At 39.8% G+C, this 12,600-nt stretch overlaps 1 protein-coding gene and 1 non-coding gene across 2 annotated transcripts in view; one reads left to right on the forward strand and one right to left on the reverse strand.

Moving 5' to 3' along the window:
• The window catches only part of ZFAND4 (zinc finger AN1-type containing 4), a 91,558-nt gene extending 81,791 nt beyond the window's left edge, over positions 1 to 9,767 (reverse strand). The window contains exons 1-2 of the mRNA XM_028098728.2: positions 9,577 to 9,767; positions 2,044 to 2,344 (exon numbers count right to left, since the gene is read on the reverse strand). Coding sequence (XP_027954529.1) covers positions 2,044 to 2,305 — 262 coding nt within the window. The 5' untranslated portion in view covers positions 2,306 to 2,344; positions 9,577 to 9,767. The remainder of the gene's footprint in view (positions 1 to 2,043; positions 2,345 to 9,576) is intronic.
• Positions 1,496 to 1,603, forward strand: LOC114205511 (U6 spliceosomal RNA). The gene has a single exon (XR_003608406.1). It is a non-coding gene; the product is annotated as a U6 spliceosomal RNA (small nuclear RNA).
• Positions 9,768 to 12,600: the final 2,833 nt, after the last annotated feature.

Here is a 12,600-nt window from a genome sequence, read left to right on the forward strand (position 1 = left end):
ATCATGGAACACTACATCAAAAACTAATGATGTAATGTATGGTGATTAACATAACAATAAAAAAATAAAAAAAAAAAGAATAAGGCCCTCATGGTGGGATCAGAGCCCTTATAAGAGATGCCAGAGTGCTCTCTCTCTCTCTCTCTCTGTCTGCGATATGAGGACACAGCAAAAAAAAGGCAGTCTGTAAGTCAGGAGCAAAGCCCTTAGTAGAATCCGACCATGCTAGTACCCTGATCTCAGACTTTCAAGCTCCAGAACTGTCAGATAATAAATACCCGTTTTTTTTAAGCCACCTAGTGTATGGTATTTTGTTATGACAGCAAGATTTATATTTATATTTTATATTACCTCATTTAATTTCCCAGTAACTATATTTGCTTTATAAACATATATACAAAGATTCAACTGTCCCATAACTAGAAAGCCACTGCTTTTACACTGACTATGCCTACTCCTACAGAGGACAGGAAGTCTACATCATGGCTCTGAAACCAACTCTGTCAGTAACTAAACATTTCCCTTGGATGAGTCCCTAAATTTTTTAAGCTCAAATTTACTCGACATTAAGATACCTAAGCAAGGGGCACCTGGGTGGCTCAGTCGTCTAAGCGTTGCTTTCGGCTCAGGTCATGATCCCAGGGTCCTGGGTTCGAGTCCCACATCAGGCTCTCTGCTCAGCAGGGAGCCTGCTTCTCCCTCTGCCTGCTGCGCCCCCTGCTTGTGCTCTCCCTCTCATTCTCTGTCAAATAAATAAAATCTTAAAAAAAAAAAAAAAAGATACCTAAGGAAGATACTCTCTAAAGTGGTTTGGCTGCATGAAGATTATTCAAAATGCATGAAAGGGGGAAAATACAGAGATTATTTAGAACAGAAGAGGGTTTTATCTTCCTGCTCCTAAAAAGGTATCATTATGCCACCATATTAATAAAAAAGCAGAATAATGTCAAAATAACCTATTCTGATTACATGTCTCGGCAAACCACTTGAGGGAAAGAGGTTTCATGTGCCATTACTGGATATACTAATATGGTCACTGGACTCAGCTGGCCACTAACTTAATAGAGGTTAGTTAGTAGAGAACAGCAAATATTTAGAAGCTCAGTCACCAGGATCCTTGCCTTTACAAAGATAAAAGACTCCAACCTTAATCATCCTTCCACAATTCTGAACTTAAAGTGGACTAGGGGGCAATGCTAGTTACTACTTCTAAATTACAGCAAGATCCATTTAGTGTTATAGAGAACAATTTAATTTTCAAGTACATACTGGGTTCTAACAACTATAATGGCAAATACCACTTATTTCAGAAATCTGCAGAGTACAAAGAAAAAGACTCTAATTTTAACACAAATTTATGACACCTTTCACAAACACATAAACCACAGAGACACTGCACCATATTCAGCATCCCTGCTATACTGAGGAAACTTCAAATATATGTAAATGTAAGCCAAAACTCTTAGAAAATCTCCACATTAAAAAAAGAAAAGTAGTGCTCGCTTTGGCAGCACATATACTAAAATTGGAACGATACAGAGAAGATTAGCACAGCCCCGTGTGCAGGGATGACATGCAAACTCGTGAAGCATTCCATATTTTAAACAAATACATAAATAAAAATAAAAAAAGAAAGGTGTCTGCAAAGTAGTATAAATAGGTAAACAGCTAAAAGGGAACTCAATTATGATTTCCCATTGCAAGTAACTGTAAGGTACTTATGGCAAATTTTGCATATCATCATAACCTACTGAAAAAGTATTTTAAAATATTATTTCACATACTATTGCCACGATGCCAGGGATTTCCCTCAAAAGAATCTGTAGAAGTGGAAGGGGGTGGGAGGAATATAGGAATGGAAACATGACAGTTCATGAATTGATAACTGCTGAAGCTAAGTAAGGGGCCTATGGAGGTACATTACCCTATTCTTCCTAATTCCATATAGGTGTGACATTTTATCCGTAAGAAAAGGTAGAATTATTATACACTCTTGATGAACAAATTTAATCTTCATCCCTAAAACCAAAGAAAAACTAGTACCTTCCAGTCTTTGAATTTTTGCTTTCACAGAAACAACAGCTTCAAAGGGTGAAACTCTCAGCTCAAAACATGTTCCAGTCAATGTTTCAATGAAGAGCTCCATGGTGTCATAGAAAGGAAGTTTGTAGTAAAATGGTCCCACGTTATCTTCATTGAAGAATGGAGGATCTTTTCTGTTATCCATTACTTTGACTTTTCCAATTCCTCTGGAATATGTTGTAGGCAACTGTATTCCAGTTCTAGCCAAATCAGCTTTGAACATTGGTAATACATATCGTTGTTCATGTTTTGACTTTTGTACCTAAAAAAACAAGAATAATTTTTTTAACAAGACTATCTGGAAGTCTCACTCTGCCATAAAGACTTTCTGAATAACTCTGGCCCACATCAATCTGTCAGAGAGCCCCAGAATTCTTTTTAGTACTTAATTCGTCTAATCCTCTATCTTTCAAGTTTGTCTTCAAAACCACTCTCCCAATCAGACTGTAAGATTATTAAGAACAGGTATATTTACAATACTTTCCTGTATCTTACTAGAGTTCAGCACATCTACTTACAGTTCATACTTGACAAATATGTATTTGTTAATGACATTTAAACCAATGAACTCCACACAGAGATATGTATTTGCAAGATTTTGAAAATTTTATGCATATCCTTTACTAATCCATGTAAATTGTTTTCTAATCCATATAAAATATAACTTTATAACCACTGTACATCTAAATCACTCTGAATAAAAGAACACCAATCATGTTAATAGGTTCCTTAAAAATAGGAAACTCACTAAATTATCAATAAGCATTCCAGAAGTTATCAGTACAGCACTAAAATGACATCAATATTGGTAAGACATTAGACCTAATCTCTACACACAAACATGCAATGACTAATGAATATGAGAGGTAAACACAACAGACAGAAGTCCTAAAATAAATTACAAATGTATAATTAGGAGAATAGGGACAACCAAATTGATAAATTGCTATTAATCAGTGAAAACTCTGTAAAGGGAATGTCTTGAACTTAAACTAGGACAGGTGATACACATCTTCTTGGAGGGGTAGGTATATCTTTATAATAGCTTTATTAAAATATAATTTACATAACATAAAATTCACCTATTTAAAGTCTAAAACTTACTGGTTTTCATTATGTTCACGGAATTGTACAACCATCACAATCATCTTTAGAACATTTTCATCACCCCAAAGAGGAACCACATACTCTATAAACATCACTCCCAAATTCTCCCTTTCCCTCTCAGCCCTAGGCACTCCCTAATCTACTTTCTGTCATTTTGCCTATTCTGGTCATTTCACATAATCATACAATATGTAATCTTTTGTGAATGGCTTCTTTCACTTATAACATTTTCAAAGTTCATCCATGATTCTAAGATGTATCAGTATTTCATTCTTATTGCTGAATAATAATACATTGTATGGCTATACCACTTGTTTATGCAGCCATCAGTTGACGGGTGTGTCGGGTTGTTTCCAATTTGGGGTTATTATGAATAATGCTATAAGAACATTTGATTACAGGTTTTTTTGTGGACATGTTTTCCTTTCTCTTCCATAGATACCTAGGATTGGAATTATTGGCTTAGGTGGTAACTACACATTTAGCAATTTGTGTTACCACCAACTGTTTTCAGAAGTGGTCTGAACCATTCCCACCAACAATGAAGAGAGGGCGCTGATTTCTCCACATCCTTGCCAATACTTTTTATTATCTTTTTTGATTAAAGCCATCCTACAGAGTGTGAAGTAGTATTTTACTGTGGTTGTAATTTTCTTTCTCTAAAGACTAATGATGTTGAGCATCTTTTTAGGTGCTTACTGGCTGGCTATTTGTATATCTTCTTTACAGAAATGTCAATTCGGAAAAATACATTCACATCCTTTGTCTATTTTTACTTTAGTTGTCTTATTACTGAGTTATAAAAAGGATTTTTAATGTTGTTTAGATACAAGCCTCCTAAAAATATTTTCTCCAGTTTTATGGGTTGCCTTTTAATTTTCTTGACAGTGTTCTTCAAAGTACAAAAGTGTATTTTAATGACCTCCAATATGGCTGTTTTTCTTTTGTTGCTTGTGCTTTTGGCAACACATTTTAAAAAGCTTGACCTAATCCAAAGTAATAAAGATTTACTTGCATATATTTTTCTAAGAATGGTATAGTTTTAGCCTTATATGTAGGTCTATCCATTTTGAATTTATGTTTGTGGATGGTGTGAAAGAAGGGTCCAGCTTTATACTTTTGCAAGTAAAAACCAATTGTCCAAGCAGCATTTGTTGGAAAAACTATTCTATTCCCATTGAATTGTCTTGGCACCCTTGGCAAAAACCAATTAACCATGAATATGAGGGTTTAATTCCAGTCCCTCAATTCTATGACATTGATCTACATATCCTTATAACAGTACCACACTGTCTTTTTACCTTTGCAGTAAGTTTTGAAATCAGAAAGTGTGAGTTCTCTCATTTGTTCTTTCATGATTCTTGGTTATTCCGAGTGCTTTGAATTTCCATATGAGTTTTAGGATCAGATTGTCTATTGTACAAAAACACCAGTTGGACTTTTGAATAAAGATTGTGTTGAGTATGCAGATTTGGAGAATATCACCGTCTTGACAATATTGTTTTATAATCCATTAACATGCAATGTCCTTCAGTTTATTTAAAACTTCTTAAATTGCTTTCAACAACGTTTTATAGTTTTTAGAGTACAAGTTTTGCTTTAAAAAAAAGTATTCCTAAGAATTATATTCTTTTTGATGCTACCATAAATGAAATTGTTGTGTCTTATTCAATTTGTTCATTGCTAGTGTAGAGTACAATTGATCTTAATATATTGATCTTGTGGGGTGCCGTGTGGCTCAGATGGTTGAGTGTCTGCCTTCGGCTCAGGTCATGATCCTGGGGTCCTGGGATTGAGCCCCACATCAGGCTCCCTGCTCGGCGGGGGACCTGCTTCTCCCCCTGCTCATATTCTCTCTATCTCCGTGTCTCCAATGAATAAATAAAATCTTTAAAAAAATATATTGATATTGTACACTGCAACCCTGCAGAATTCATCTATTAGTTCTAATAGTTTTTCAGTGGATTCCTTAGGATTTTCTTCATCAAAGATCATGTCATCTGCAAATGGAGATTTTTACTTCTTCATATCCAGTCTTCAACATTCTAATAAGATGCTCTTTATTTCCAGGTGCCTGGGTGGCTCAGTTGGTTAAGCAACTGCCTTCGGCTCAGGTCATGATCCTGGAGTCCCAGGATCAAGTCCTGCATCGGGCTCCCTGCTCAGCAGGGAGTCTGCTTCTCCCTCTGACCCTCCCCCCTCTTATGTGCTCTCTTTCACTCTCTCTCAAATAAATAAATAAAACCTTAAAAAAAAAAGATGCTCTTTATTTCCTTCTCTTACCTAACTATCCTGCCTAAATCTCCAATACAAGGTTGAGTACTGGTGGGGGTAACAGACCTTATCTTATTCCTGACCGTAGAGGAAAAGCATTCAGTCTTTCACCCTAAGGTACTGATCTTGGCTGTGGGGTTTTCATACATAAATCAATATTGCATTGAGGGCATTCCCTTCTACACCTACTTTGTTTTTTTTTCAAATCATAAAGGGTATTGGATTTTGTCAGATGCTTTGTCTAGTGTCTATTGGGATGATCATGTGGTTTTTGTCTCTTATTCTATTAATATGGTGTTTAAAAGAACACTGATGGGGGGCAGCTGGGTGGCCCAGTCAGTTAAGCATCCGACTCTTTATTTCCGCTTAGGTCTTGATCTCAGGTTGGGCTCCCTACTCAGCAGGGAGTCTGCTTGAGATTCTCTCTCTCCTCTCCCTCTACCCCTCCCCACCCCTGTGTGCTTGCTCTCTAAATAAATCAATCTTAAAAAAAAAAAATACTGATTCTGATATGTTGAACCAACCTTGCATTCCTGAGATATATCTCATTTGTATATGGTTTATAATCCTTATATATGTTGCTAGACTTGGTTAGTATTTTTTGAGGATTTTTGTATCTATATCCATAGGAGATACTGATCTAGTTTTATTTATATATCTTTGTCTGGTTTTGGTATCAAGGTAATATGGGTCTCACAGAATACACTGGGAACAAAATTTAGAGTTCCCATATACTCCCTGCCCCCACACACATACAACCTCCCCGTCAACATCCTACACCAGAGCAGTGTATTTGTTACAACTGAAGAAACTGCACTGATACCTCATTATCACCCAACACCCATAATTTACATTATGGTTTAATCTTGGTGTTGTATATTTTACTGGTTTTCACAAACATGACCACCATTACACTATCACAGAATAGTTTCCCTGCCCTAAAAATCCTTTGTAGTTCACCAATTCATCCACCCTTCCCTCCCAAATCCCTGGCAATCACTGATATTTTTACCATCCCCATAGTTCTGCCTTTTCCAGAATATCATATAGTTGCAATCATACAGTATGTAGGCTTTTCAGATTGGCTTCCTTCATTTAGTAATATGCATTTAAGTTTCCTCCATGTCTTTTCAAGGATTGATAGGTCATTTCTTTATGACATTGAATAATATTCTATTGTATAAATATTCCACAATTTATCCATTCACCTACCGAAGGACATATCTTGCTTGCTTCCAAGTTTGGGCAATTATGAATATAACTGCTATAAACATCTGTGTGCAGGTTTTTGTGTGGACATGCTTTTAACACCTTTGGGGAAATGCTAATGAGTGTGACTGCTGGATCTTACAATGTGTTTAGTTTTATTACAAACTGCCAAAGTGTCTCCTAAGTGGCTGTACCATTTTGCGTTCACACCAGCAATGAATAAGAGTTCTTATTGCTCCACATCCTTGTCAGCATTTGATTTTGTCAGTGTTCTGGATTTTGGCCATTCTAGTAGGTGTGTAGTGGTAACTCAGTGTATTAGTTTGCATTTGCCTAATGACATATGGTGTGGTAACATAACTATCTTTTTAAAAGGTAGAACTGAGCATGTTATTTCTTAGCTCCAGGCCCTATGATGGCTTCCACAGAAGAGAATGCCTATAGAATAAAATCATTGAATTAATTCACTCCCTACAGAATAAAATTCAGACTCCTGAGAAAGGCCCTGCAGTCATGCATCTCCCCTTCCAGCCTCATTTTATTTATACACATACATCATCCCACTCTGCAACACCTCTGGTACATCTGTCTTCTAATCGTTTGCACCTGGAGCTTCAGAATACAACAGCTTCTATCTCATTTCTCCTGCTTGACTCTACCCACTGCCATCCCCACACTTGGCTACCTAAGAAGCAACCTAATCCGTCTTTCAAGACTCAGCTCAAATAGCAACTACTCCACAAAGCCTTTTATGGTGACTCTCCTTCGTCCCCAGACCTTCCATCATATATTACAATTACATTACAATCAATTTCACTTTTACGTGACTTTCTTATTCTCCTAAATAAACTGTAAGCTACTTAAGAGGGAAACCACATCTGATTTTCTGCCCTATCACCTACCACAGTGTTTTGTGTATACTGGTACTAATTAAAGGTTTGTTCAATGAAAGAGTAAATAAATATTCACTCTTTCAATTGATCCTTGGAACAAACCTGTGAGAAACATATATGGTACTACCCTTGTCTTAAGAGATGAAAAAATATTTGGTCATGCTCTAAAAGTTTGTTTGTACAAATACTGCTTTTCCATAAGACTCATGCTATGATTCACTCCAAAGTAAGTCCACCAAAGTTTGTCCAGCTCATAACATACATGCACATACGTGGATTTCTGCTATAGTGTGAATTTTTATAACACCAACTGGAAGTAGAATTAATTAGGGAACCTGAACTGCACTGTAAAGACTGCTAATGGTCCTACAGAGATGGCACTGCAAGAAGAAAAGCTGTTGCTAGCAGGACAGCTTCTCTGAGTGCTATAATACTATTTATCAAAACAATGAGAAATAAATATAACAATACAAAGTACTATGCTAATAATACCACTGGTGATAGTGGTAAAAGGCCACAACTCTTAAATATAAGCCAAATAAATGGCTGTCTTGCTTGGGTTTTGGTTTTTATATCTTTAAAACATTGAAGTGCCTGTAGGAAAAATGAATTTTTATGAAGCTAATCCCTAACTTCTTTTCCCCCCTCACTGAAACAACTGCCTTTATAATATGATTTTGGGTAACATGTGGATTCTTAAAAACACACCTATCATGATCCAACAAATAAGAATGTACTAAAGAATTATCAGTGTCTGTTTCCCCAAAGGAAACAGCACTCCCACCTACATAGTAGCAGCTCTAGCAACAGAAGTCAGGGGTCCAGAATGCTGAAAAAAGGCATGGGTGACCAGTGCCTGCCCAAGGAATTTAGAGACAGAAGATAATAAGGAGCATTCCCTTCACCACAGCAGTCTTCCACAATACCCTGAATATAATACACAAGTGGAGACGGGAGAAGGTAACAGACAGATTTGGAAGTCCTTCATCCATAATGAGAATGGAAAAAGCAACTATGGGCCAAAAGAAAAATAGCAACTGAGTGCAGCACTAAATTGCACTGGAACACCCACCAAAAGTTTGGCAACTAATCAATGGAGTAATCTCCAAAATCCAGAAAGAGCAAGGTTGGTAACCAAATTCAAAACTGAAATGTATGCCTCTAAAAAATAGTTACACTTCTCAGTAGAAAACACAGTGAGAGAGAACAAAATGAGGCTGTGAAATCTGGTTAAGCCAGACTGGAGGACTAGATGATGGCAGAGGAGCAAATGAAAGTTCCAGCAGGTCAAAGACCTAGTCAGTATTAACACCGGGGCCCACTGACAGCTTCTGAAAGTGGTGTGTGGTCATTCTCCACTAAGCACATTACGGAACCCTATGATGTTGGAAAACGAGGGGCAATGAAGACTCAAAAACAGGATGGGAAATGCTGCAAGAACATCAACAGCTAAATTATACAAAAGCAAGAGCAAAAGAAAAAGAGGCAGGTAAAGCAAAAAAAAAATACTTCCAGAATTTTTACCAATAATTTAAAAAACATACTTAGCTATTAAGAGTAATGGCATCAAAAAACATTCCTAAATCAATACCCAAAAACATTGCTTTCTTCTGAAAAAGCTTTAAAAAATACACAAAGACGAGAGAGAAGTTAAAGATGGGTAAGCCAATAATGACGTTAAATAACTAATATCACTAGGAATCGACTTTATCCTGTTGTAAAGAATATTAGCCACATAGGGCAGTTATCTTTTAAACTTTTCCCTCAATACGAAGAGATCCAGAACGTTACGCAACCATTAAAAACACTGCTTTTAATGAACTGTTTCTACTAATTATGTGAAGACATTCCTGTTTTAAACTCAAGCTACAGAATTCTATCCACCACTTCATACATATGTACCCTAAACTTTAGCCTAGACTCAATTTTCTAGCGGGTCTGGGAAATCCCTCAAAGCCAACGTCTGTCTACTCGAGCCTTCAATGGGCACACTCGAAGCCCACTGGGTCACCTGCACAGCCCGTGCTCCTCCAGGACAAACTCCGGCTACCCACACGCACAGGCCTGATCTGGAGGGCAGTGCGCAGGCTCCGCGTCAGAATCGGCGACTGGCAGATCAGCACCCGTCGGACGGGGCGGGGCGGGGCACCAGCGCCGCGCCAGCGGAGGTACGGCAAGTGAAGGCGACGTCCTCGGGGAAGGCGTCGGGCCGCGCCGGTCTCAGGGCAGCGGCGGCGGAGGGGGCGGGGCCCGGCTGCCCTGCGCCGAGCGGCCGGCGCTCCTCTCCGGCTCGCGGAGGACGGCGGCGGCAGCGCGGCCCGACTTAGCGGCCCGCAGCCCCGGGCGCCCTCCCCGGCTGTCTTGTTCACTCGCTCGCCTGCCCGCAGGCCTACAGAGAGGCGCGGCCCCGCGAGCAACGCTGCGGGAGGTACTGACGAGCAACACTCCGCGGCCGCCGCGCCCCCGCCCCTTTGTGACACCGCGTACCAATCGCTCGCCAGCGCTCACGTCGCTCTCCAATCAGCGAGGGTGCGGGCGGGGGATGGGGGCGGGGCCTGGCTGCCCGACGCCGGCGGTTGCTCGGGAGCCGGGGCTTCCTCTGCGCTCCGTGGTGGGTGTCGGTTAAGCGAGGCCCGGATGTTGGCCCTTTATTACTAAGAGTGGGCACCTGCCTAGGACTGAATTGGGCGGGCCGGACACCTGCCGCACGGCCTGCTGGGAGCGGCGGAATTGGTCTCTGGCCGGACTAGGGTGTGGACTACACCTTACCAGAGGCCACCTAAGGTTGCTCTTAGAGGTGCCCCAAGTCCTGGGGTGAGGAAGGTACCGGGCAGCCCCCCTCCAGTGGGTCGCTTCCAGACCCCGTGCATTCCTAGTGCTTTCAGGGCCGTCCTGCCTTTAAAAGATCCCTCATTCCCGTGCTTCACTGTGTCCTAACGTTAAGGCCTCACTGGTCTCATCTGAAATATGGGTCCATTGCGTACTAGGTTGAAAACAAGGGCAAACGCAAAGTACCTCTCTTGGTCTCCTCTATTTATCCCTCATCCAATTTACCAACTGAGAGATGTAGGCCAGGTATTAGGCTGGGCACCTTGGGTTGTTAAATCTCAGAGTTGGGTAAACCCAGCCACACTTCTTTTTTCTACTCTAATTCCCAAGGTGCTGAACTCAAGTGTACACGATGACAACATAAACCCTCCAACCTGAAATGGGCCCCACTCCTTTTTCCCTCCCATTCCCCACATGTGTTCTAAATACAACCCTTACAGATTTTCCAACCAAAAATGCCTATTTCACTAGGTGGATTACCAAAATGACAATGAACAGTAATCCCCCTCCCAATCCAGCTTTCATCATCCTCATCTTAAGTCAGAGGACTATATCTAAAGTGAACCCCAATATCTAATCTCTCCTATCCTTTCTCGTATCTCCTCTGAGACCCCACCCACCAATTAATCTCCACAATCCAACATTGAGCATACACCGGGGTTTATGATGAGACACATCTTCAGGCTCTCAACCCTGGTTCCTTCTTAAACTCCAATACTGAATAGATTGGAGCCCGTTAAGGACAGAGATGTTATTATTATCTTTGTATACAAATTCTAAAATAGTACCTGTGATGGAGTGAATCATACTGAATCAAAAATTTAGTTTTTCAACCTGCCTCCTCACTTCAGTCAGGGAAGAACTAAGATCACAGGTTTTGTGGAATCAGGCAGATGAGTTTGTAGCCTTGGGTTCCAACACAGAAGCTCCATTATACTGGCCCAATCATTCTTTCTCATCATCATCGTCTACCATTTTTCAAGTGCTATGTAGTCCACAAGGGTTGTTGCATATTCTCTCCCATCACAATCCTACAAAGTTGGTACTGAAAACTTGATAAAGTTGACAACGGAGACAGAAGCTAAGAAAGGTAAAATAATTTGCCTACGCTCAAACATCTCTAGAACCAGATTTAAATCTAGGTCTCACTACAAAACACCAAACTTGTTCCACTATTGTACTCTGCTTCCAGATTTTAGCCTCATCTGTAAAATCAGGACATTACCTATCTGGTAGTCTTAATGGAGACTGGATAAAAGAACATGGAAAGTGCCGACCGTAGGACCAATAAGTATAAATTCCCTCCCCCTTTCAAACCTCTCAAAATAGCGATTTACATATTTTCTAACTCTTAATTTCTCATGAATTTCCCAGAACCAATCCTAATGATGGCTCAGAGTTATCATTCCCAAAGGAAAACTATGTTTAACAGATGCTTACTAAGTCAGACACAGGTGCAGGTAACTATATGCACAAGTAACCTAAGGAACAGAAGGTATAATAAGAACCCTCTTTTGGGCACATTCTGTGTGGAGCACTGGGTGTTATGCACAATGAATCATGGAACACTACATGAAAAACTAATGATGTAATGTATGGTGATTAACATAATAAAATTTAAAAAAAATAAATAAGAACCCTCTTTTGCCTTCAAGTCACTCTCAGAGCAAAGCAGCACAAACAGCTGATCTGTGAGGGCTGTACAAAATCTCCGACTCAGTATCAGCAATTCTAAGTTCAATCTTAAAAAAAGTGCCAAAGGAATAAGTTAGTGGTTTCAGGACTTATGAAACCAACCGGGCCTGCCTATAAGACTGTGCCATGGTTACAGTTTGAATACTTAGCACCAACATGGCACAGCATAAGAAAACACAGACTGGAGGAGGGGTCAGCTATCCATGTGGCTACCATGCTGGACAACACAGTTATAGAATATTCCCATCAGTGCAGAGTTCTATGGAACAGTGCCGTTCTACAGAAGGACATTTCCATCCTCAGTACTTTTCCTTCATTATCTGGGGTCATTCTGCCTCATTCACAAAATAATGCAAAGCTCCAAAGAAATGGAAATGGACACCTTAGAGCAAGGATCAGAAAACTGTTTCTGTCAAGGGTCAGATAGGTGGCTTTGTGGGCTGTCCAGTCTGTCACAACTACTGAACTCTGGCATTGTAGGGAGGGTGAAAACAGCCATAGACAATGTAAA

The sequence above is a fragment of the Eumetopias jubatus genome, unplaced genomic scaffold (assembly GCF_037043125.1).
Source record: "Eumetopias jubatus isolate StellerSeaLion01/CBP00866 unplaced genomic scaffold, mEumJub1_p1.0 scaffold_17, whole genome shotgun sequence".
Taxonomy (NCBI): domain Eukaryota; kingdom Metazoa; phylum Chordata; class Mammalia; order Carnivora; family Otariidae; genus Eumetopias; species Eumetopias jubatus.